This window comes from Gigantopelta aegis, chromosome 4 (assembly GCF_016097555.1).
Source record: "Gigantopelta aegis isolate Gae_Host chromosome 4, Gae_host_genome, whole genome shotgun sequence".
NCBI classification, from domain to species: domain Eukaryota; kingdom Metazoa; phylum Mollusca; class Gastropoda; order Neomphalida; family Peltospiridae; genus Gigantopelta; species Gigantopelta aegis.
In genome coordinates this window covers 30176437-30202693 of record NC_054702.1, presented here as the reverse complement: position 1 = coordinate 30202693, position 26257 = coordinate 30176437, and the positions used below count along the sequence as shown (strand labels likewise).

At 33.5% G+C, this 26257-nt stretch overlaps 1 protein-coding gene across 2 annotated transcripts; it reads right to left on the bottom strand.

Annotated features, from left to right (window-relative positions):
• Positions 1-1246: 1246 nt before the first annotated feature.
• On the bottom strand, positions 1247-26136 carry LOC121370349 (serine/threonine-protein kinase Nek2-like). 2 transcript variants are annotated; one of them, XM_041495506.1, is made up of 9 exons: positions 26055-26136; positions 18062-18164; positions 17518-17735; positions 14859-15096; positions 12844-13053; positions 12314-12500; positions 11187-11241; positions 10008-10096; positions 1247-3633 (listed from the first exon to the last, which is right to left on the bottom strand). In XM_041495506.1, exons 2-9 carry the CDS (start codon positions 18155-18157, stop codon positions 3341-3343), a joined length of 1386 nt encoding a protein of 461 aa, XP_041351440.1. In that variant the 5' UTR covers positions 18158-18164; positions 26055-26136; the 3' UTR covers positions 1247-3340. The 2 variants fall into 2 exon arrangements, with proteins under 2 accessions (XP_041351440.1, XP_041351439.1); XM_041495505.1 differs by lacking the exon at positions 26055-26136 and adding an exon at positions 25612-25925.
• Positions 26137-26257: the final 121 nt, after the last annotated feature.

The following is a 26257-nucleotide window of genomic DNA, read 5'->3' as shown; positions in this document are numbered from 1 at the left end:
GTAGCTAGTGGAAATGTCCCTATTAGCTCAGTTGGTAGAGGACTGGAGTCTCACACCGAGTCTGTGGTTCAAATCCCCTCGGTGAAGGTAGACGTTTGTTTAAAACTAAACAGAACACATTAATTCAATAAATAATTTTTTATTTCATAAACATCTTTTAACAACTGATTTACAGCATTTGTTGAAATCTAATAATAAAAATTTGACTTTGGGAATAAGCTGGGCTATTTCATAGATGCAGTTTCTAAGAATTATGCTTATTTGTACACTGTCTCTAATGTGATCCACAAAAATTACTACCTATGGGCCATCCATAATGTATATTCACAAAATCTGATTTGGTTTTCCCCCCCCCCCCCCCCATGTACACCTTTGGCACGTTCGATTATTACCCACGCGCCCCTATGTAAAGGTGTACATTGACACTGAAAAGTACATCGAAAACACTTTGGCGAATCCACTCTGTCAATGAACCCTTCACCACTGTACTCTATTTTTACATATACTAATGCTCGAATCCCTCCTCAGGGGCAGTGATATAGTCAAGAGGGCCATGCCCCCCATCAAACCTGTTTTTTGTAAAAAAAACTACCCATTACATGCATTAAATTTGATAAAATCATACATACATAGTGTGGGATTCCCCCCCCCCCAATCCTGGCTACGGGTAGGGCTTGGGGGTGTATATAATTTATGGATGGCCCCACGAATATTGGGCATCTCTCTTGTCATTGGTGTTCAGTACAGGCTACCTAAGTGTCAGTTCCTAGGGATTTTTGGAGCCCATGGGAAATGTTATTTTTTCAGTAATGATGGATTATGATTCACGATAATGGGTAATGGAATTTCAGGTCCATGATTCTGCTAATACACTATGGGAAATGATCATTTCCATGATATCTGAAGGTTTGTTGGCCTGGACAGACAGCCTTAGGGAATGCATTTTTTAATGCTATTGATTTACAAGTTATTTATTTATGAGCCAATTGTTTTCTAAACTGCACAAAAATAAGTTGGGGTTTTATTTTTGTTATTTCCAAAACACTTTTACTTTTCTACTTATGTTAAACCAAACTGAAATGATTTACAAAACCCCCCAACATATTTGTAGGAGGATGGGACGGACTATAGATAGCTGATCTGTGTGCCCTTTTAATGAATATTAGCATGAAAATCCAAGTTGGAAAAGAACATTCTACCCCCCCCCCCCCCCCCCCAAAAAGGACCACGGTAAATTCAATGAAGCTCAATGGCTGAATGTGAACCATTTTGATATGCATAAACCTTGTCCTAAACAATCATTAACCCCCTTCCTCATAACAATCTTCATGTACCATCCTTTATAGTGATGTTGTTAAGTCATCACTTGATTCATGTTAGAAAGCTATAAATGGGATAATAAGTTCACTGTATCAATAAGACATAAATGGTTATACATCACCATCATAGTTTAATTTGATTCAATAAATATATCACAACATATTAAATAAATAATAAACCAACACATAACTATATAGTGTAACAAATATATAATACAAAAACAATACTGAAACATCTCAACAACGTAACCATTATTAAATACTCGTACAAGTAAAAACCAAATTAGATATGAATGTTAGGAAATCAATGTCGTTGCCTTGTTCCATGTAATGTAAATTAAAGATGACTGATTAAACTGATTTTTAAAAATATTTTATAACGTTGAAACAGAATTAATTTTACAGTTGATCAGTTATTGGTATAAAACATTATACCTTAAGGACAATTTAAGAACAAAAAGCAACAAATTGAGCGACATGATTTTAATGTCTAACAATAACTTATAAAATTTGAAGCCTACAAAAAAGGTAGGTAGCATGATCTTGAATAAAAATAATTTTATTAGTTTTAATGTTATGTAAGACTACTCCACAATTGGATTGCAAGAGATTCAGAATTTAAAGTGAAAATGTATTTAATAAAATGTATATTACTAATACTTGAGTACTGGAATGTACTGACAAAAATTAAAGTAAAAAACACTTTTAAAAATCTACACTATACTGTCTAAACAGCACCACCTTGTGGTCTGAGGACAGAATAAAGTACAGTAGTTTGTAATCTTTACTGCACTTCAGCAAGTCTTTTTGTACAATATACATGTTAAACAGAATACATTTGTATATATTTAAAAACTAGACTTGATGAAGTGCAGTAAATTCCATGCCTTTGTGCCACCAAATACATGTATTTTTCTTTTTTTGAGCAACCGTTCTTTCACATGCACTTTCACACATACAAAGCAAAATACAATGATTTTGAGCACTAGTTGGAGCAACTAAAATCTTCATTCTTACCGTATCATTGAATAAATTTTGATAAAATCAAGTTAAAAATACTGTTGCTAGCCCAATTAAATTTGTTGATATCAGAAACTAATATATATATATACTTTTTAGTAAGAAATGTCCACCGTTTTACATTAGACTAATAAATCCAAATTTCTGAGTTCTGTATAGTAGTTAATTTTATAACTGAAAATAAGAGTAAACAATACACCAAGCTCATTTTACCAAAACCCTAAATTTAAAATTGCTCAGTTAGTGGTAACATACATATACCAAATTAAGAAGTCTTTATAAAACTAAATTAAACAGGTTTACAAAATAGATATTTCATTGATATTTATCTATTTTGATATGTTCTATTTCTGTATCTGATGTATAATTAAGTGTGACTACAATAGTGTTGCACAACACAAATTGGGTTAACAATAGTCTATAAATAAGCTAACAAAATGATTTCATTTTAAACATATGACAATGATGCCTGCTACTGTTATCTTAGCAAGTCACACATTCTATTCCATTCTGATTCATATTCTGGTGTCTAGAGTACAGTGGTGAAGGGTTTACTGGCACAGTTATCAACACATATTTTCATAATACGAAACAATTCCAATAATTCACGATTCATAAATTAATATTTCTTTGATTTTCCATTACATAGTAATAGTCATTTCAGATTTAAGCTGGTTGCCGATACCGTGTATATCTACACGAAATAACTAAAATTCAGAATTCCATTTTTTTTTAAAAAAAGACATGACTATTAATTTTTTTTTCAAGAAGCAATCCAATTGCAAGCTTTTTTGAAGATCCAAAAATTTGGCCCGCCCCACCCCCGCCCTTAAGATTAACCAACAGGGGTTTGTAGTGATCATTGTATATTGTATACAGAAATTGTTATAAACTCCTGTGCACTTTCATTCTATGTTTAAAATTCCACCAAAATTCAGAACCACACAATTCCTACATTGGAAGCTCTCCATCAACATTCATTTCTAGGAAGACTATAATGATTATCTAAAATTGAGGATTCCACCATTTTTACATCTGTATTTGGTTTTCAGATCTAGTCCATGGTACTCTAAAGCTTTTGTTTTGACCTCAAAAAGTCTGTCTTTGAGTTCTTGTCTCCTGGCAAGCTCCTTTGAATATAAATCATCTCCAAAGTGCTTGTAGTCCAATGGTAGGCAGTCGGAATACCTCGACTTGGTTCTCAAGTTTTCTTTTCCATTAATGTCAAATGAAACTCGTTTTTTAGGAGAATCCACGTCTCTCTCACCCCGAGACAAACAAGGCGGTGGTGAATCTGGAATGAAAAAATATAATATATAGTGATTAACTTTACCAAAAGTAGAAAAGTAGGCCCTATTGTGTGATTTTCTGGTACAGTATAAAAACAGTGTTCAGAATATTCTATTTAATCAAATTGATGAACATTATTGTTGAAAATGCTGAACAATAATTTTCATAAAAATGAATATTGGTATAAAAACAAAAACATCATGGCCAACTGCAGTCAGATGCTATTAAACAACAAGGTTCTAACAGATGATACTGATACAGTAAAGTTTTAACAAATAAAATGATTTATAGTTAAAATGATGTTCAACTCACCAGTCCCACCAAATAAAAGAACGGAATATTTGTTTAGCAGCTATTTTGAATGTACATTTGGTCAACAGAGAAAGAAACAACCAGTTGCCACACAAGGCTATTCCTAATAAAGCAGCATGGGATCTTATCAGCCTCTGATATATCCACCAAGGGTGATTGATCCTGTGACCCATCAAACCAAAGGCAAGCATTCTACCACTGAGCTACATCTCACCCCTCCACCAAACCAAGTGCCATCAAAGGTTCCATGCCAAAGATTACATGTCATAATTAAAAAAAATATATATTTTACAGACAAATAATGGATACATATACATGATCTAATCTGACTGAAGAAAACCAATGCTACTACTATTTCCAAGCTCTGTATTCCATCAATTTAAAAAGCTATATTCAAGCATAAACTAGATAGAGGGTAGATATACTGCAAAGTACCAGTTATGAGCGTGTCAATTGTCAGACAAAATATAATTATAAATGAATAAATATTTCTGTATTTGTATTGCTACATAAAATGTGTATTGAATAAATATGATTGTAAAGTTTGAAATGCTCTGAAATATATCAAAACAAATTCTTGCATAGATTATAATTGTAATTTCACCTCTACATACCAGAAAGTGAAAAATGCTTTGTAGGCCTAATAGCATTAAATTAGTCTTAACATCATCTGACTTAAAATTAACACCCCAAAGTAAAACAAACATGTCCTGAGACTGGTAACTTCATTTATTACAAAAACATGCTTCCACCAAACATGCAAAGGTACATGTATATACATGTATTTACATCTACATGTAAATTGCCACTTAATCACCATGGCAACCATGTTACACAGGAGTGGGTCCAACAATTTCCTGAATATAAAACTACACCTATTCAAAGATTATATATTAAAGTAAAAATCACATTTAATCACAGTACAAATTTAAAGTGAAGTTTCACTGGCCCAAAACTATTAAATATGTTTTATTCGATTCATGCTATCAATCTTCTTGTTTGTTAATCTAAAAATAAATACTACTTTGTATTTTTTAATGAATTGCCAGTTTTCGACAGTTCTGTTGCAAATAATAAATGTAGTGTAGTTCAATACAATTCAGATGCAATATTTATTATGGTGTGTTATGGTATTTCAATTATGGTGTAATAATTGGTATTTACAGTGGTTGTAACAAACTGGTATATGCATAGTGGTTGTATCTAGCTGGTTTTTGTATAGTGGCTGTAATAAATTGTTATTTACATGGTTATTATAATGAACTTGTATTTGCATAGTAGTTGTTTGTTAGTGTAATAAACTTGTATTTGTACAGTGGTTATAATGAACTTGCATTTGTTTAGTAACTGCAATAAAGTGATATTTGCATAGTGATTGTAATAAACTGGTATTTGTGTTTGTATTGTGTTCAAAACAAAGTGGCATTTGTGGTCTTAGAAACTGGTATTTGTATAGTGTTTATAATAGCTGTTTGGATATGTGTGTTACAAACTGGTATTTGTGTAGTGTTTATAATAGCTGTTAGGATATGTGTGTTACAAACTGGTATTTGTGTAATATCTGTAACAAACTATTTACATACTAAATTGAATATGTCTAATGTAAATAATATAATTTTTTTTTTTACAAAAGCACAATGACTCTAAAACCAGAAGAGTTTCTCTAAAGACAACATGTACCTGTATAAAAAAAACGTCTGTCAGAAATGGACAGTATGGAAAAGAAACACCAAAAACAAAAAGCTCACACCCGTGCCTTGAGTGCCAGAGATAATCTCCCCTAACTTCCTGCAGGGTAACAAATAAAGTAAAAACAAAACAAATACATAAACACAATCTAAAATAAAGTTGTCACAGAAAATTATACAGTATGCCTTACTGCAGACAAAAGGTTATAATTAATGAAACATTATTGTGGGTATAGGATTAATAATAGCATGGCAAATCCCAACTACAATTAATATAATTATAGGTGAGCTCACAGTGTGATCATAAACAACTATGTCTGGAAAAAGAAAAAAAGAAGACAAAACTTCAAAAATGTAACAAATAACAAACTATTGGAATCTGAAACCTAAATATAGACATACAAAAGAAGAAAGCCAAAACTTCCAGGTATTTTAAAACTTCATAAGATTATTACTGCAGACTAACATATAGACAAGTGTAATGATCCATTATTGAAATTCATGGTGAATGCATATAGAAATAAATGGCATATCAAACAATAAAAATTTCAAACTAAAAATATGGTTACATTTGTTATGAAAGAATGTTTAACAACATTCTGACATGATCAAAAACATTACCACAGCTATGTCAAACAAAAAAGGTATATGAAAAAAGATCACTTTTTATATTCATATTCTGAATTAAACAAATTGTTTGCACAAAATCTATTTTACAAATAAAGCGGTTACATTGAGAAAACTACAAACCACCAGTTCAAAGAAGCATCATCAAACTATATCTAGTATCATATGAGTTTGTGTGAAGTTATGAATGAAAGTCAGTTGTTCAATGGTTATTACAATGAAAATGTGAATATTTACAAATACTGTGACCAGATACACTATATATCATTCCATGACAAAACATGAAAAGCTTGTAAAGCAGATTATCAAAAAATAAGTTTCCTTAAAAAGATATGGGCATTACAAATGTTCCAAACACTTCAGCATACCAGATGGTTACATCATCAAAGGCACAGAAAACCTTCTAAAAACATCAATAAATTGTACACACTGACATGTACAAGTGTATATTGTACACACTACAAAAGTTAATATACATGTTTATATTGCACAAATATTAGAAAGAGAAGACAATCTACAGCACTAAGAAATGAAAGAAATGATTAAGCATGTTTGAGGAAAGCGAACAGCAATGTGAAAATCAGTCAAACCTCTACCAAGCAATCACTATTTTGTTTTTGGCCAAAAGTATACACCGACTAAGCACATTACATGAGTAGAGGGAATGAGCTGGAATTTTATTGCTGATCATAGGTTATAATTGTTTTGCACCTACTGATCAACTTTCAAATATACAGTAATAGTTTGTAAAGTTTGTTTTGTTTAACACCACCACCACCAGCACACATTGATTTAATTACACATTAATACTAATAGGCAGATATTATTCCTGTGTGGGTGGATGTAAAGGCATGAAAGAGTACGAGAGGAAAAATAATTTTGCCATATTTTTCCAACAAAAATGGTTTTGTTTGCCAAATTGTAAATGGTTTTGTTCCCGGTATCTATGACCAATGCATTACATTGAATTATGCAACCAAGTGATGGTAATTGATACATGTGCATGCTTTTTTAAAAAAGAAATCAAATTGAATTCAGAAGACACCAGCACCTTTCAGGCAAATACCTGCTCGTACCCAAAGTGAGTTATTAACAGCTCCTACGTACTAACCACTATAACCTCAATCTCAAACAGGCAGTGTGCCTGAACCTTACTTGGATGTAAGAATGAAGAGAAATTGAAATTACAACATGACTTAACTTGTCATATACTTCCGTTAGATGGTAACTGATCAACAGTTGTATAAAAACCATATAAAAAAGATAAAAAAAGTGGCATTTATTTATGTTACAAAATAGAAGTGTGAATTCAAACTGGCTATTTGTCCAAAATAAAAGTTTGAAGTTTTTCTTATTACTACCATAATAGCAGAAATATTTTGCTTCTTTGCATCTGTTCAACATGTGGCAAGCGGAAAAACCAGAAAACCGACAGACAGATGGATGGACACAAAACCTAGAGTCCCCTCTGGTTGGACCGGTAGGGGACTACTGAAAACTAATTTAGCATCCAGCTCTCCACATTTCAGCTGTTTCTTAGTAACTTAATTGTTTGTCTTTTAATGTGCAAATATTTATAACATCAATTTAAATTTAACACTAACTTTGTCAGCACATATCATGTACTTTCATAAAGGTCAACAAAACAATACTAGAATTCATAGTGTCTATTTTGGACTTTTGTTTATACCATATTTATTACAGAAACTGGTACCCATTAGTACCTTCTATTCACACTACTCATTTGAAAACAGTCATTTGAAATTATTCTGTTGTTAGAAAGTTGTAACTGGGAACCATCCTATCCAAATGCTTAATCATCATCCCACATTTCTCTGCAACCAGATAATGTCAATATATAAACATTATAGTTAATAGTTGCTTGTTAGAGGTTTGATTGTATTTTCGACTGCACTAAGGAAGATTCCAACAATATACACATATTTGGCTTAAAACATTTTGATTTTGGCCATATGAATTTTAGAACAATTAAAGCTATTTTGAAATGCAAAACCAGTCCTTACAGTTTGACGCAAGCTCCCACTCATGCAAAACAATTTCCACATGGGTGAAAAACTGCTCAGCTCATCACTTATTTTGCTAATTTATTTACACAAAATTACTGTGAATTTGACACAGAGCAATTGCTCTCCTACTTAACTTGAGGAGAGCAGTTTCTTGGTAACATTGATTATCATACAATAAACACTACATCACTTATAGTCATAAAATAGGCATTTGAAGAATACAGTGTGTAAACTGTGGTGCAATGTATTTGTCATTACATAGTTGGCACCGAACAACTTTTTTTTAGTCTTATGAGTATGTTGGTAGAATCTTCCCATCAAAGTGAAAGAGTTTAAGCGCAATCTAAGTGTTAAAACACAATCTAAGACTACAAGTAAGTATCAGACTAATAGTTACATGCAGATTAATGTGAATTATATCATCAAAGACAAATGTTTTAAAGACTACACAGTCACTAAATCCATATGAAACTACATATCAGAAAGGACATGAATTAAATGAACAAAAACATATCAGGAAACGGAGATAATTAATCTACATTACCTCAAAATTAAAACATCACTAAACAGGTCCAAAGTAAAAATGTCTACAAATGTTTAATTTCTTACCATATTGAAACAAAAAAACTGTCAGCTGTCAAAAGGTAATTTTATAAGGGTGTCACCAGTCACAAAAGTCAAATGTTAAGCAGATGCTATGAACATGAGGATGTCTCCAAATTTTTGCCCATAATGGGAAAGATTACAAGGGAAACATTCAATCCAGCTCAGGTGTTATTCACATAGCTTACTTACCCTAAAAGTTGGGCATACCCAGATACAAATGAAAATTGCTATCAAATCATATATTTATAGTTGTGGCCTGCAGAAAAAACATTTCAAAGATTATCCAGACCTTATTATTGGTTTACAGTTTTATCTTGTAGTACAAAAATGTGATAAAGGGAGCCAGATATACTAACTTGTTAAAACATCTTCAAATTAGTAAAGTCAAGTGGTCACTACATTGTACGTTTGTACTTAAAAAAAATAGTTATACACATTCAAAAGCACAACATAATGCAGAAATGTTATACAGTGGTTACACACAGCAAGCTATTAGCATGCAACTATTTGTCCCAAGATAAAGTATTCGAACTACAAGAAACAAATTGACAGACTAAGTGTCGATAGTTAATCACAGAATCTGCATGAAGTTTGAAACCAAAATCACATAACATTAAAACAAATTTACTTTAAAAACAAATATCAAATGACAAATATTTATGTAATTGATATAAAAATATTAGCCACTTTTCAGATTCTTAAAAAGTTCAGTATTAATATCATGAATATATTTAACATTCTTAAAAAGTTCAGTATTAATATCATGAATATATTTAACATTCTTAAAAAGTTAAATATTAGAAATATCCATATTTCATGTGCTTAGAAAGTTAAGTATTATTGTGATCCACATTTAATATATTACTAGGAAGTTTATTATTACCTTGAGACAGATAGTTCTATGGTTATATCAGCACTGGTTAAACATCAATTCTATTAGCAGGTTAATCAAACCACAGCTGTCTATCTATGTATTTGGTTTAGCCTTTGAAGCGGAGAGCGCTCATGCTGCAGAAGATTTAATGTTGGTGACTTAGGGCTAAAACCGGGAAAGACCTTGGTAGCTGAGCGCAGGATAGGGGAGACAAACTGTATACGCCCACTATCCACCTTCCTACCTAGCTGACTGGGCGATCTGGGGCTCTGTCGGTTCTCGTCATTCACAATCACATTGCGCTTCTTCACCTGCTGTAGCAGATCCGTTACCCTACAACATTTGCAATATGTATTAATATCAAGAGAAGAGAACTGTCATATACAACAAGTACATGAATCTGTCCACAATTTATGTGTACATTAATTTTCGGACATACAAAAATGATCCTCTTTTATATATCATATATACAGTGGACTATGTCCAAACCAGATTATTTCTGTGTAAACCGGCACAGTTTTAAAGTCCCATCCAGCTACCATTAATTTATTAGGAACAAATCTTTGCCTACACTAGATGCTATCTATTCTAGACTTCAGATGCAAATTCAAGGACAAAAGAACAGTTTATAATGTAATTAGCTTGGTCTACACTGGCACGTGATCTTACCTGTACTGTCTGGCTGTTGTCACCTTATAAACAATGACATCATTTCACAAGTAATTAAAACACCAAAGTGTTATGAAATAATCACGCTTAATAAACAATGAACCACACCTGTTGTAACGGGTTTAGGTGGCAAGATAAATCAGATTATTATTTGTATTTGTTTATACCTGCATTGTATTATACCAATTTGTTGTTTAGTACCTGCATAAATATGAATAATGCTTCTGTTTTACATTGTCTAAATGAATTTGCAATGGAAGAGCGTTAAAAAACCCTGTGAATTTTCATTAAAACTTCTATGTAAACAGAACAATTTTTAGCTTTCAAATTCAGGATTAGAAGACAGACAGTATCATAGATACTAAAACATAGTGACCATTTCTGGCAATTGTATTCGGACAATATTTTGGTAGAGAGAAAATGAATAGCCAACAGCAAGTTCAAACATTTGAATGGTTTCTTAAAAATGCAAATATCTTTCAGGTTTATACCAATAACTAAAACAAGCATTCTTAGACTTGCTTTGACAGTCAAATGTCTTAAAAGGTAAGCTAACTATTCTCCACAAATAGTAATGTTAACTAACAACCTGATCCGACTAAGCAGCCACCTGACCTTTTATACTCATATGGGTGGCTGCTCAACAGACGTGGCTGTTTATGTACAAACATGTTTTTAACAGCTAATAAAACAAAACAAATATTGTTCAGATTTACATGAAAAAATTAAGTATTTCCACACTACTACTGATTACCTTTTGTACTTCTCTTCCGCTGCTTTTTCAAGTAGAGCTACACTTCTCTCTCGACCTATAAAGAGGCAAGAAATATTTAATAAATAATTTCAACTTTTGGAAATATTTAGTGCTATGATAAAGAAAAGGTTGTCTGTTTAACATCTCATCATATTTTAAATTATGGCTATTTGGTTTAATATATGGTTATTTCAATATCAGAGGAAACTTGCTGTTACCCAAATACAACCTTTGGTATACAAGTCTAGAGATGATGGTCAGGTAAAATTATAATGGGAAGGAAGGAAATGTTTTATTTAACAACTTACTCAACATATTTTATTTACAGTTATATGGCGTCAGACATATGGTTAAGGACCACACAGATATAGAAAGGAAACCCGCTGTCGCCACTTCATAGTGTACTCTTTTCGATTAGCAGCAACAGATCTTTTACATGCACCATCCCACAGACAGGATAGTACATACCACTGCCTTTGTTACACCAGTTTTGGAGTACTGTCTGGCACGAGAAATAGCTCAATGGGGTCACCGACAGGGATCGATCCTAAACAGACCACACATCAAGTGAGTGCTTTACCACTGGGCTATGCCCCGCCGCAAAATTATAATGGAAGTTAAAAGGTTGTTTACCAAAGCAATACTTAGAAAGCTTGCATAACAGTTTAGAACATAAAAAACATGATGTACAGTTATTATAAATAAATCCAAAAGACAAGTATTGTTTGGAATTGAATGTCCCATCCCAAAGTTGCATCGATAAATTGTCATATCAATGCATGTTAAAATATTTTGTTAAAATTAATTTTATGAAAGAAATAATTTAGGAAAAACAATTAATGATTACTATAGATCTTTAAAAACAAACAATTTGAAAATGTTTTTTTTTTTTTTTTTTACATGATATGAGATGGAAATTAAAAGATGCAACTATAAACCAAGCTTCACTGATCCAGGCCTTATAGTGTTAATGAAATAGGAAACTAGACATTAATATAATGTTATCAAATAATACTGGAGTCACTATATTAATGTAAAGAACGGTTATGGACTAAGTTAAGGAAAAGATCTTGCTTCTTCAGTGAAGGAAGAAAAATAAATGAAAGAATTGTGAAGAAAGAACAAACTTTCTAATTCCTTTTCTCGGAGATCGAGCACTTTCTGGCGGACTCTGAATTCTTCTTCTAATTCATGTCGATACTTTAGGATGTTTTCTGATGTTGGATCACATGAGCTTCGCCGCTCCAATTTTAATCTCCTGTTCACGAGCAACGGGTCATTCAGAACTTGATCAATGCTTGGCCTTTTAACAACCTATAGAAAATAATGTTTTCACAATGTAGTGAAGCAACCCCTGCAATTGCCCACGGTAATCGGCAATGCCATAGAGTTTTTAATTCTTTACAGCACTGTTTTTTTGATGTGGACTATATTAAAACAAAAATTCCACTGCGTCACTTTGTAGTAGACATTTTCTTAATTACCAGAGTTTGTAGTCATCTTTTTTTTTTTTGCATATTGTAAAACTAAACAGGAGAGATCCATCCTGCCTTGTTTTGATATATAACTTTTATTTTTACTATCAAATACATTATTAACAACATTTATTCACAAATGAACTCTAGAAGATATTTCAATGCACAACTACGTAACTTACTTGCACCACAATGAGCTTGCGAATCATTTGGTCCAGTTCGTTGGAGTATTGCGAGGGAAGACGAGGAAACATACCAGATCGTATCTTTCGGTTTAATTCCATCTGGTTCGGGGCAACAAACGGAGGGTGGAGTGCACACAACTCATACAGCATGCATCCCATTGACCAGATATCACACTTCTCATTGTAGGACATGTTGTTTACCAATTCCTGAAAAACACAAATAACATGTCACAAAATATATATACCATATATTGATCTAAAAAAAGAAGAAGAAAATACATGTCACAATTTATATACACAACTGACAACAACAACCCGATTAACACAAACATATTCAGGCCTCGAATTTGGCAAACTGGAGGGCAAGACCATTCGATTTCGACTGATCATGTTCCAGTAGCAAGATACAAGATAATTTTCTGGGAACTGCAGCAATATGCAAGCAGTGATTATGGGTTTTCAATTATTAAATAAATGTCTCTACCTTTTGGTGAGTTTTAAACATTGAAGAGTTATTAATCTATGCAGAAAAGGCTTAGAAACATGTTCTAACAGCGTCTCTTTTTCTTTATACATTTACATTTCATCACAGTACTACAAGATTATGTTTAGTAACAAAATACCACTACTGAATATTATAAATGATTGAATCAATGAAATATTTGAACTACCAATGAAAGAAAAGTACTATAAGCCACCAGTGAAAATAAGAAACAAATGTTATCTTGGAAATACTATTTCACTATAAAATAATGTCACATTAAAACAACATCTTTGATGAGTTACGGTCGACAACAGTCACTTTTCGCACCTTTGTTGTGGCTTCGTACACAATAAATATAACAGATCTTACCATAATTTCATTTGAAATCCATATTTTGTAAAAGATACAATTTTTTAATAACAATATTTTGTTCAAACACATTCAGGTGCATTAGTAATGTTCTAACAGTATATCCAGTATATGGTTATTGTAAGGAGATGCAAAGTGACATCATTGGAATACTGACGTCATTCAATTTCTATAACAAGGAGACAACGCTGTTTACAGGTCGGTATTTTTTATTTTTCATAATTCTGGACAAAATATTAATTTTAAGTTCTAAAAGAAATAAAAAGTACCTTTTGTCAAATATATCATATCAAAAAATTACTGTTCGATATGATTTATTGTGTACGAAGCCAAAACAAGGGTCCATAAAGTGGCTGTCATCGATCATAATTTCTCAATGGTTTGGTACCGGCCTCGGTAGCGTCGTGGTAGGCCATCGGTCTACAGGCTGGTAGGTACTGGGTTCGGATCCCAGTTGAAGCTTGGGATTTTTAATCCAGATACCGACTCCAAACCCTGAGTGAGTGCTCCGCAAGGCTCAATGGGTAGGTGTAAACCACTTGCACCGACCAGTGATCCATAACTGGTTCAACAAAGGCCATGGTTTGTGCTATCCTGCCTGTGGGAAGCGCAAATAAAAGATCCCTTGCTGCTAATCGGAAAGAGTAGCCAATGTAGTGGCGACAGCCGGTTTCCTCTCAAAATCTGTGTGGTCCTTAACCATATGTCTGACGCCATATAACCGTAAATAAAATGTGTTGAGTGCGTCGTTAAATAAAATATTTCTTTCTTTCAATGGTTTGGCATATTTTTGCAGTAGTGATGCCACTTATCAACAAGAAGTCCATAGTATAAAAATGTTCAGTACACTGTGATGAATATTCATTGGTGCAACTATAGACAAAGTTTCACTGACTTTGGACTTATAATTTGTGAGAAATGTAATCTAAATGCAAAATTTTGACGCCATCGGTGCCACTGTCTCACCTTTTTAACCTCATAAAGGAGATATAAATGACCCCGTTGAACATTGACATAGTTGGATTGTAGTATGTCGTTTTGAGAATAATGGTAAAACATGAATGTTATACAATAAATATTTCATAGTCTTGTTTTTTTTGTTTTTTTGTCAAAGACATCTTCTATATATAAATTGATAAAGCAGAGAAAGTAAACTCACTGGGGACATGTAATACGGAGTTCCAACATAAGTGTTTGCAAAACTTGTATCATGGTGTAGAACTCGGGCTAGCCCGAAGTCACCAAGTTTAACATTTTGGTTAACATCCAAGAATATATTAGCAGGTTTCAGATCCCGATGCAACACAGCTCGTCCATTTTTTCTTCTGTGACAGTCTTGCAAAGCCAGAGTCATTTGAATTAGAATTTTCCATGCAAAATCTTCACCAACATGGGTTCTAAAATAACAAAATAAACACAATCAAGAACCAATTTTAATGTAAACTCTTATTTACAAATTTCAAATGCATTCAACAAAGTATAAATTTAAGCATAAATTGTTTCTAATTAATATCAAACAATATAATTACTAACAATACAGCCACATAAAAAAGGTTTTATTGTTAATGATACCCTAATGTACTCATTAAACATTTCTTAAAGGAATGCTAAAGCAAGGCTTTTGGACTGGTATGCATATTCAACGATACATAATGCACATTATTGCTTAATATCAACAAGTATAATCGTATAGTTAATTAATAAAACGGTTAAATGTGACGGCTATTATTTATAACGGGCACAGCCATTTTGTACCATCCCAGTGAATATGCCCTCTGGCGAGCTGGTGGTTACGTAATACCTAACATGTCATGTCAGGAATTAGTGTTCGAACTCAAGAAACAAAACATACCTGATTTTTGCGGATGCATCGCAATGTTCTGTAATAATATTCATCCCAGTAACACAGCAACGTGTATATGTGGTTTATTTTTCAATACAAAATAAACCACCATTGACAAAGTGTTGAAATAACTATTATATTTTGTATATAAATTAACCCACGTACTGAAATAATAGTCGGAGTGTTTTCTTGGTTAATTGGTCTTTTCTTTCCCCGGCCTGTACCTGTGGTTCTTGATTGGCAGGTGTATATTTAGACGATGCCTAGACACACTAAAAAGACGTGACTCTTTCATTAAGATCACAGGGTATTGCGTGATAACCTCAAATAGTAATGGACTTTACCAGCCGTTCTGCTTTATTACTGTAAGTAATTCTGTAAAACCCTTGATAAAGTAGACTTTCCCATCTAAAATCACAAAATTGACCAATTACGTAGTCCCAGAGAAAAGAAAATTATCACTTGGGTATTGTGAGTGTTCGTTTTTGCTCGAACGTATCCTACCAATAGGCCTAACAATATGCATTTTTTTCTTTGGATTTTTTAAAAGAAAAAAATACTATAACTCCATTTCGTTATATGCATCAGCAAATTGAAATATATTTAGTTAAATAGTTTATTATACTATCAAGTCATTTATGTTGTTTTACAAGTCAGGTTGATGAAAGCGAAGCGCCTTGTCGTAAATTAGAGCATTTGTTTACACTGTGCATGATAGAGTTGGACCTGAGCTGACGTCACTTCGCCCCAAGCTATACCACCGGACGTCACAAAAACGAAACAAAATGGCTGCCCCCAGTTAGCAGGAATAATCATGGGTTTTTTTTAATTAAAAAATTACGCGTTTTTCATTTGTTAAAGTGTCAGTATGTATTGGTGGTCCGGGTATGCATCTTTCCAATACATAAGGCTCTTGTTGGAGTTGAGTCTACCTTTAAATTCACACTGAATTACAAAAATCAAAAATGTACTTTTGCTGTCACCAAAATAAAATTTTATTAGAAGTTTAGCACAAGAAATACATACGAAGGGTCCACGGGAAGAACCTACATGTACGACGTCCACTTATGACATATTTGTTGATTATCAGCTCTAACTGATATTTAGAGTATGTACTTTTTAAATGCTAACTACTCCAGTAATATAACATGCTCATTTATACGGAAAAAGCATATTTAAAATGCATATAGTAGGAAACGCCACTCTAGCTAAGTATATTTCAGTAAGGTTACGTTAAAGTAGGTCACACAGGTGAACTTTCAACATGAAATAGTTATATAGCTCACTATCGCTAGAGTTAATTGTTGCAAATTTGGTCAATAAATAGAAAATAGTAAATAATGAAATGAACATAATGTGGAGTCATTGTGAGCCAGACGTCATATTATCAAAAACATAAAAATACAATGGAATAATATCTGATGTCCAACAGTCAATGTTATCAAGGTTGCGTATGTTACAGTCGCTGTAACACAATGTAATAAAAAATCTATAAATATGGTACACCATTAAGAATAGTTTGTGAAACACACTTGCTTAGGGGCCGTCCATAATTTTCAATATTTTCATGAGCGTACAAACCGTACACTTTTGACCCCCCCCCCCCCCCCCCCCCCCCAAAGTGTACATCCCCAAATGATCGACATTTTTCATTTTCAAAAAAAAGTGTACGCTGGCCCCGTAACCCCCCCACCCGTACGGTTTGTACGAACGTGAAAATGTAGAAAATTATGGACGGCCCCTTATGTATAAATGTTTCACGATTTCTTAACTAGAGAGTTGTAAACTTTAACATTCAATTATCTCAAAATACCAAGGGTGACATTGTAGGTTATTCCCGTGGACCCTTCATAACTAGAGAGTTGTAAACTTTTACTTTTGTAAGATGGTATCTAATACTGACAAATCAATGGTTTGTAAGCACTACAAACACACATAACCTTTTCCCCATCACAATAATTAAACAATGTCTTACCCTTGCTTTTTATTATTAGCAATCAGAGTGGCCAAGTCACCTCCCTCACAATACTCCATGATGATGTAGATCTTCGTTTTGCCACGGTCGATGATACGGTCATAGTAACGTACAATGTGCTGATGTCGCAACTCCCGCAACAGGTTTACCTCAGATACCAACATCTGTTTTTCGGCTTCTGTCATGAAACCATAGTCCATTTCTTTCCATACCAACACCTATGACACATTTAAGATGCAAGACATCAAACAATGTTCTTTTATTTGCCACAGTCAACTCTATTATCTGCAACATGGAACTGAGACACCACCATTTTGGTTTTGTGCATAATAAATATGAGATATATATACATGTTAACATTATTTCACTTCAGATCCATATTTGGCGAATGGTTACACAAATTAAATACAGCATTTTGTTCAAAGTAATATGGACTCATAACACAATATTCAACAAAGATTAATATATATATAGTGATCTAGTGTTATTTCAACATAAAAACTAAATAAATGCCATCAAATATACCTGTGCACCCAGTGTTTACCTTTCCATCTTTTTTTCTTCTGATCTTTTTACAGATTCCATAAGAACCAGTGCCAATAGTGTCTAGACTTTCAAAGTCATCAAGTGCTGTTGGCATTTTTGGCCTACATGCAAATCAAAAGAAAATAATTAATTTATATTATGTTATAATGACCAATTTTTTTTTAAAAGGCAACATAACATTTAATAAAAGTAGTAACATGTATATATATATGTGTATAGAGAGAGGCCTCTGAGAATTGAAAATCTGCGTGACCAATTTATCGGTTACGCAGAAATAAATCCAGGTAACCCATTTTCTTTTTTGTGTAACCCGTTATATTCAAGTAAACGTTGCTCCAAATTTTGAGCGCACAAAAAATAGGTTATGCCAAATTAGATTCGCGAGAACGCGGGTACGAAACAATCGTTCTCGCAATTTTCAGAGGCCTGAGAGAGCAATTTAATACATGTTGTAATGTAAACAAGTTTTACTGGTTAAACCTCTATCAAATGTAGAACCCACTTTCATAATAAATGACAAATACAAGAAATAAATTAACGAAATAAAGGATAGCAATATATTTGTTTAACAACACTGTAGCACTTTTTAAAAGAAAGACTAAATTTGACAATTAACAATAACACATACATGCATGTATAGAATGCTACACTAGTTTTCCTAGGTATAACTTTAAGAAACAAGTTAGCTTACCATGTTAGTATTTGACCAAATTTTGGAAGTTCACGAGTTTCGCAAAAATTATATCTAGTGAAAACAAGTGTGGTATTTTATTTATTACCCACCTTCAAAATAATGTAAAATCTGACGATTACTTCCAACATAACGACACATGTGAATGCACCGAGCTAGGACAAGGGAAGATGATATTGCTTACCAAAATGACATCACATATTTAGGAACCCTTATGATAAGCCATGCCTAACAAACAGCAGTAAGGGAACTTTTATGTGCAATTTCTCATAGACATACAGTGATGGGTATTATTAAAATATTTAATCCTCAATTTAATTATGTATTTCTGAGTATCGTCCTTTGAGGGAAACATATATCAGACTAATTACTGGTTATCTTGGGCATCTTCAAGCCCTATTAAACTGTTTATATCTAAGAACAGGATCAAAACATACAAAGTCTTGAAAATGGTCAATTTTGATAACCCAAAAGTTAGCATAAAACTAATCCACAGATCTTCAATTTAATAATTTTTTAGTTCAGTCATGACATTAAAGGAATGCTAAAGCAAGGCTTTTGGACTGGTGTGCATATTCAACGATAAATAATGCACATTATTACTTAATATCAACACGTATAATTGTATAGTTAATTAATAAAACGGTTAAATGTGACGGCTATTATATATAACGGGCACAGCCATTTTGTACCATCCCAGTGAATACGCCCTCTGGCGAGCTGGTGGTTACATAATACCTAACGTGCCATGTCAGGAATTAGTCTTCGAACTGAAGAAACAAAACATACCTGATTTTTGTGGATGCATCGCAATGTTCTGTAATAATATCTATCCCAGTAACACAGCAACGTGTATATGTGGTTTATTTTTCAATACAAAATAAACCACCATTGTCGAAGTTGAAATAATTGTATATTTTGTATATAAATTAACCCACATACTGAAATAATAGTCGGAGTGTTTTCTTGCTTAATTGGTCTTTTCTTTCCGTGGCCTGTACCTGTGGTTCTTGATTGGCAGGTGTATATTTAGACGGTCCCTAGACACTGTGTCTAGACATACTAAAAAGACGTGCCTCTTTTATTAAGATCACAGGGTATTGTGTGATAACCTCAAATCGTAATGGACTTTATCAGCTTTATTACTGTAAGTAATTCTGTAAAACCCTTGATTAAGTAGACTTTCCCATCTAAAATCACAAAACTGACCAATTACGTAGTCCCAGAGAAAAGAAAACTATCACTTAGGTATCGCGAGTGGTCGTTTTTGCTCGAATGTATCCTACCAATAGGCCTAATATGCATTTTTTCTTTGGATTTTTTAAAAGAAAAAAATACTATTAACTCCATTTCGTTATATGCATCAGCAAATTGAAATATATTTAGTTAAATAGTTTATTATATTATCAAGTCATTTATGTTGTTTTACAAGTCAGGTTGATGAAAGCGAAGCGTCTTGTCGTAAATTAGAGCGTTTGTTTACACTGTGCATAATAGAGAAGTTGGACCTGAGCTGACGTCACTTCGCCCCAAGCTAAACGAAACAAAAATGGCTGCCCCCAGTTAGCAGGAATAATCATGGGTTTTTTTTATTAATTCTAAAATTACGCTTTTTTCATTTGTTAAAGTGTCAGTATGTGTTGGTGGTGCGGGTATGCATCTTTCTAACACATAAGGCTCTTGTTGGAGTTGAGTCTACCTTTAAGGCCTGGTGCAAGTAAGAGGAATAATACTTGAAGCCAGTACTGGGGCACTGATAAAAATATGAGTGATGGAAATATATTATTTTTCTTGATATTATCTACGTCCCAAACATACAGACTAAACATGTCTCAAACTAGCAGATTTATCAGCATGAACATCTTCATAAACTGCACCAAATATCACTATTTTTGCGTGACACACTTATAATTCATAAAAGATTATTACTAATATTAGTGTTTTCCTTTATAAAGCAAAAGAATACAAATATTCATGATATAAATCACAGACCTAACTTGAACAAATTAATGTTTCATTACCATGACAACAGCTATAAAGGGATATTTTGACAGTATTTTCAGTTAAAATGGTCAAATGAAGCCAAAATTCACTAAATTGCTTATTTCTAAGATTTATGGATTGGTACTTGAGAATTGAGAAGATATAATAAAGAAAAAGGCTTTATTGGATAATACTGGTCATAGACTACAATTCCCCAACATTACTAACCATCATAGTACATAACACTTGCATCCTAAATTGCACTTGCTAAATGTGTCCCAACCATAACAGTACAGTTTCCAATCTGCATTATGCCTCCTGCATGCAATATTATGTGGCTATGTGTGTTCATTTTAATTTCTCAGCTTTCCTTAATGCATGTTACCATCTTTTTATTTCAGAGACTCAGCTTTCTCGAGATATTACTCGTAGAGCATGCCGAAATCTACATGTCCCAACCATAACGAAATATGTCCCAACCATAACGGATATATATTACTAATAAACATCAAGCTTGATGGCATGCGAATAACTTTTTTTTTTGCTAAAATAAAACATGTACCCCATCCAAAAATAGGTGATTTGTGCATGTTTAAAGAAATATTTTTTTGTGTCAAATGTCACACCTTATTTGCACCAGGCCGTAAGCATATGTTGGTGACTAGTATAAATGCTACAAAAAGAAACTTGACACCCAAACCGGCCTCAGTGGTGTTGTGGTTAAGCCATTGAATATAAAGCTGGTAGGTACTGGGTTCGCAGCCCAGTACCAGCTCCTACTAGAGCAAGTTTTAATGCCTCGATCAGTAGACCCACTAATCCAGTGTCCTGGACAGAGAGCCCAGATAGCTGAGGTGTGTGCCCAGGACAGCGTTCTAGGATATAAGCACAAAAATAAATTGAAATACAATGAACTCGACACCCCTATGGTTCAGAATTGAATATAGAAAAAGGTGTACGTTTTAGACACATTACTTGTTAAAGGGATTTCTCAAGTTTACAGTCATTTTAAGATGTTTTCAACTAACAGACTTTCTTAAGTTTAAAATAATATAAAATACATTTTCCTGTTTAGGATACCAGTTTCTGTAAGTTCAATGTGTTTGCAGCTACATATTATTATTTCATTTTACTTTGCAACACATATGTTTTCATACATATGAATTTATTAGGTAAAATATAGTTTGGTTTACTCAGAACATTATGATGACAACAAATACATTGTTTATACAGACACTGATATTCTAAACAGGAAAATATATAATTATTAACATGCAATTTTACTCACCAAAAAGAGTCTGTTAGTCGGAAAAAAACTAATTTTGTTATAAAAATTTCCATTTTCACTCCCGCACTTGGCAGGGCAGTGTCTCCCCCCACCCTGCCCCGAACAACTGTCTTGTATGTTTATAACAGTGGTTAATGGTTACATGTACTTGTTAGTATGAGTGAAAGAGAAGTCAGTGTAGTGGCACATCACTTCCCTACTGAGCTGTTAAAAACTATCTGGGGACTGTAGCCTGTACACAGTACTGGAGTGTAAACTCAGTAGGTACCTACTACCTACACAGGCCTCTTCATTAACTTTTCCATCTAGGAGCCAGATGGCACCAACTTGTATTTTTTATATAGATAATAATATTAATATGAAATGTTTTAAATAGTCGCCAAATGAAAAAAACTGTCGCATATGCAACCAAATTGGTTGCAATGTAGAGGGCTGCGCTACATGTACCAACCTTAAGACTGGTTGCTTGGCTTAACTAGCCACTACACCATCGAGACCAGTCTACCCATGTCCTCACATATACACAGGGTACGGCTTAGATACTTGAGGTAATAAAAACATCACTTTCACTGGGAATCTGATTTGTTTCGCCCCAATACAAATTTGCATTTGAGTCATTTTGCCATGGGTCTTTACACCCCATTATCCAGAATGTTTCGCCCCTGGTGTATTTCCCACTAGTGTTATACCCCCTCCCTCTCAAATATTGTTCCTACACAGATGGTGAATGACTTGATAGCATTGAAAACATGATTTTAAGTGATACAAAAAAAAAAAAACCCATCATTGCACATTATCATTCTGTTTAATATATATACATACATTTTTGCTAAATATTCACATAAGCAAGCATGGCCTAAGATTTTAAAAAAAATTTAGGTTCAGGTAATTTATGGTCTTTTTAAAATCCAGCTAACTTTTGAGATGAAACGGCAATTAAGTGTTAGCTTAGCCAAAATTTTAGCCACTTGCAAATTTTATTAGCCATTTTTTGTCAAAAGTAGCCAATGGCTACCTCCTGTTCATGACAGGCATACACTACAACAGCCACAGGTATCTCCAAACAATGACATCGGATATGTTATATACTCTTTATATATGTAACTATAGTATTAGTACTTGGGGTTTCTGTTTGGAGGTACCTATAACAACAGCTTGCTCTGAATGAGCACGTAAAACCCTCTGACTGACTTAATTGCTACCGACACTGTGAGCCTTGATGAGGGTGGGAGGGGCAAAACGACCCATTTGGAGGACGAAACAACTCACCTGGGGTGAATCTGGACATGGGCGAAGCGACCTGATACCCTTTCACTGGTGTGTGTATTAATAATTGTATACTAGGGAAGGACTTTCCTTTGGCACTGTTACTAACCCTAACTATTTATGACAAGTATTTATGTTCGTTATACGTGACAGTGCCAAAGGAAAGTCCTACTGTATACTAGCATTATAGTTAGTCTGAAGGGCTGTAGTAACAGTTCTTGGTTTTTGAAAATTATAGGAGAGTGGAAAACGCACACCTCAGTATGCTAAGGCGAGTGAAAAATCACTCTCCAAAATAAATAAAATATCCGATTGGATTTTGACTGGTATGCCTACAAAATTGTCTATTAAACCAGTATTTTCCGATTTGTTCAACAAAGACTTGAAAGAGAAATACCAGTTTAACGACTGCATGGAAGCTACTGCCATGTTTTTAATTTTTGTTTTAATAAAAGGACCTTCCTATCAGCTAAGTGAGCTATGAAAACTGTTAATTTTTGTAAACAGTGGAAATAAATATACCCATCTATTTTACGTGTGCCGTTTGTTGAGTGTAACGTGCGCCGTTTTTCAGACTCGTCAGATTGAAATTATGTGCGCTGTACGAGTGCGATTGTACCCGCGCACCTTAAAAAGCAAGGTCTGTAGTAAGTGTGGTTCTTTCTAAGAAAAGTATTGAGTTGGTTTAAACAATATTTATTTGCAAGTCAAATTTGGGATTGTCCAACAGGCAAGTGCCTATATTGAGGCCTCTCCCTACATATTAACAAATATAAATGTTATACATCAAGATGGCTAGAACAATATTACAATAAAGATAACACGGATAGTTGGGAGAATAGAAGAGAGGAGTGTGTAGAAGAAACAAAATAAATAGCAAACAGTTAGAATAGTTAAATGGTTAACTGGTCTCTAAACGCTCACTATTAATAAGAAAATTCTGAACAGATTTAAATATAGAGATTATCTTGGACACTTAATTTGAATTTCCCGCCCCGGAGTCGGTCACTGGCGAAGTCAGAGGCTGAATCCGGGGTGGGCGTGCCTGAACCCTAGTGGATAGGGGCACGTAAAATGAGTTGCCCGTTGCCCGTTTGAATTTCCAAATAGTGAAGTATGACACTTGACATTATAATAGTTCAGTAAATGGGTATTGCAAGCTGCAGCGTATGTTGGGCAAAAACATAAAAAAAATTCTGTGTCTTAACTGGATGGCCACAAATACAAGAAGGGGTATCTGCCACATGTCATACAAATTTGAGACCATTCAAATCACTGGTACCCAAACGGAGTAGGCTATGTAGAATCTGTTGCCATCTATCACCTTCATAGAAATAAGATGGAACAGCAAGGTCGTGTTTGTTCACTTGTATTTTAAACAATTTTAATGAAGAAGAATTTCTAATATCAGACAACAGATTGTTCCATAATTTTACTGCAGAAGGAAAGGAGTAGTTCGAAAACAATTTTGTTTGACAAAAATATATGTATAGGTTCTCCACATTACGCAAATGGTATTCATTATGTTCTGCAGCAGAGCGAGGTAGTTGTAAGGTTAACAAAGTTTGGTAACATGTTATTTGAAAGTTTATACATCATACAGAGTTTGTGACGTTGCCTCCTTTCTAGTAAAGGTATGAAACCGGTTTCTCTATATAACAATTGGGGAGATATTCCTCTAACAGCACCACAAATTGTACGGAGAGCATCTAATTGGAGTTTTTCAAGGGTGTTTGCCTAACAACTGTACACTGTACAGTTGTCCCAGATTATGTCTGCATAGTCAAATATGGGAAGAATAAATGATCTGTATATTTTTTCTAACACCTTTCTAGCTAATCTAAATTTGAATGAATGAAGACAATTTATCATTTTACTAGCCTTATCCACAATCTTTTTTATATGACAGTCCCATTCTCCAGATTTTTTAAACGTTAAACCCAAATGTTTATGAACCTCAACCTCAGATATCTGAACATTATCTAAGAATAAGCTAGGATTATCAGTGTTTACATTTTTACGACTGAAAGTCATTGTTTCAGTTTTATTAGGACTAAATTTTACTAAAAAAAATTTGGCCCATCTATTAATACACTCTAAATCTGTGTTTAAGATTTTACAACATGCATTAGGATTTTCAAGTTATATACAACGAAGTATCATCAGCAAACAGTTGTATATTTGAGGTGATATCACTTACAATATCATTTATATATATATATATCAAAAACAGAATAGGACCGAGGACGGAAACTTGAGGGACAGTCTTGATATGAGAAAACAGTTAACATGCCCCGCGCACTACATTATAGTACATTACATTTTCTTGGTATCTGATGAACCGCCTGATGTTTTATAGGACAGACCATATTCCTGAGTATGTTCAAATGGCTCATTATCTTCATTATTGTTCAAAACTGAGTCTGTTTTTATATTCTGACGAAACCCAAAGGCATATTCCATAGTTTTAAACGAATTTTATCCCCGTCTTTTGTTCTCTTTTTTTTCCAGTCTATTGAATAAACATTTGAGAAAAATAAACACATTTAACACACTAGTAATCTATGTAAATTTAAGCATATAGGTAGTAAAATAAAAATTGGCGACTTCTTCCGACCGAGTCGTGCCAAGTTTTAAAACATGTCACAACTTGTTTGAAGAACACGTTCCAACTCGTTTCCACGCCAGCTTATAACGTTTATATGTTCTGTATTTTACTCATTATATTCATAAAACTTGTTTCACTATTTCAAACAAACTTACGTCAAGGTTAATTATAACTTGTTAGGAACTTTTATTCATTGTCACCGTGCAAACTATGTAAAAAAAAAAATTAACTCAAAATTACCGCGTTCTGTGTTACAAATAATGATTGGCTGTTTTGTAAACCAGTTTTTGATTGGAATAAAAAAGTCAACATTCGCCACTCGGAACTATTCGGGTGAGTTCGGAGAATCCGTAGTCTC

Bases quoted from the DNA above. Each gene is read 5' to 3' on its own strand.
- LOC121370349 (XM_041495505.1), bottom strand. From the start codon at position 25,754: ATGGAATATGCCTTTGGGTTTCGTCAGAATATAAAAACAGACTCAGTT. The intron at 18,165-25,611 runs GTAATGTACTAT...ATTTGCATGTAG, and splicing joins TCATCAGATACCAAGAAAAT to GCCAAAAATGCCAACAGCAC. The intron at 17,736-18,061 runs GTAAACACTGGG...AATGTGTCATAG, and splicing joins GAAGAAAAAAAGATGGAAAG to GTGTTGGTATGGAAAGAAAT.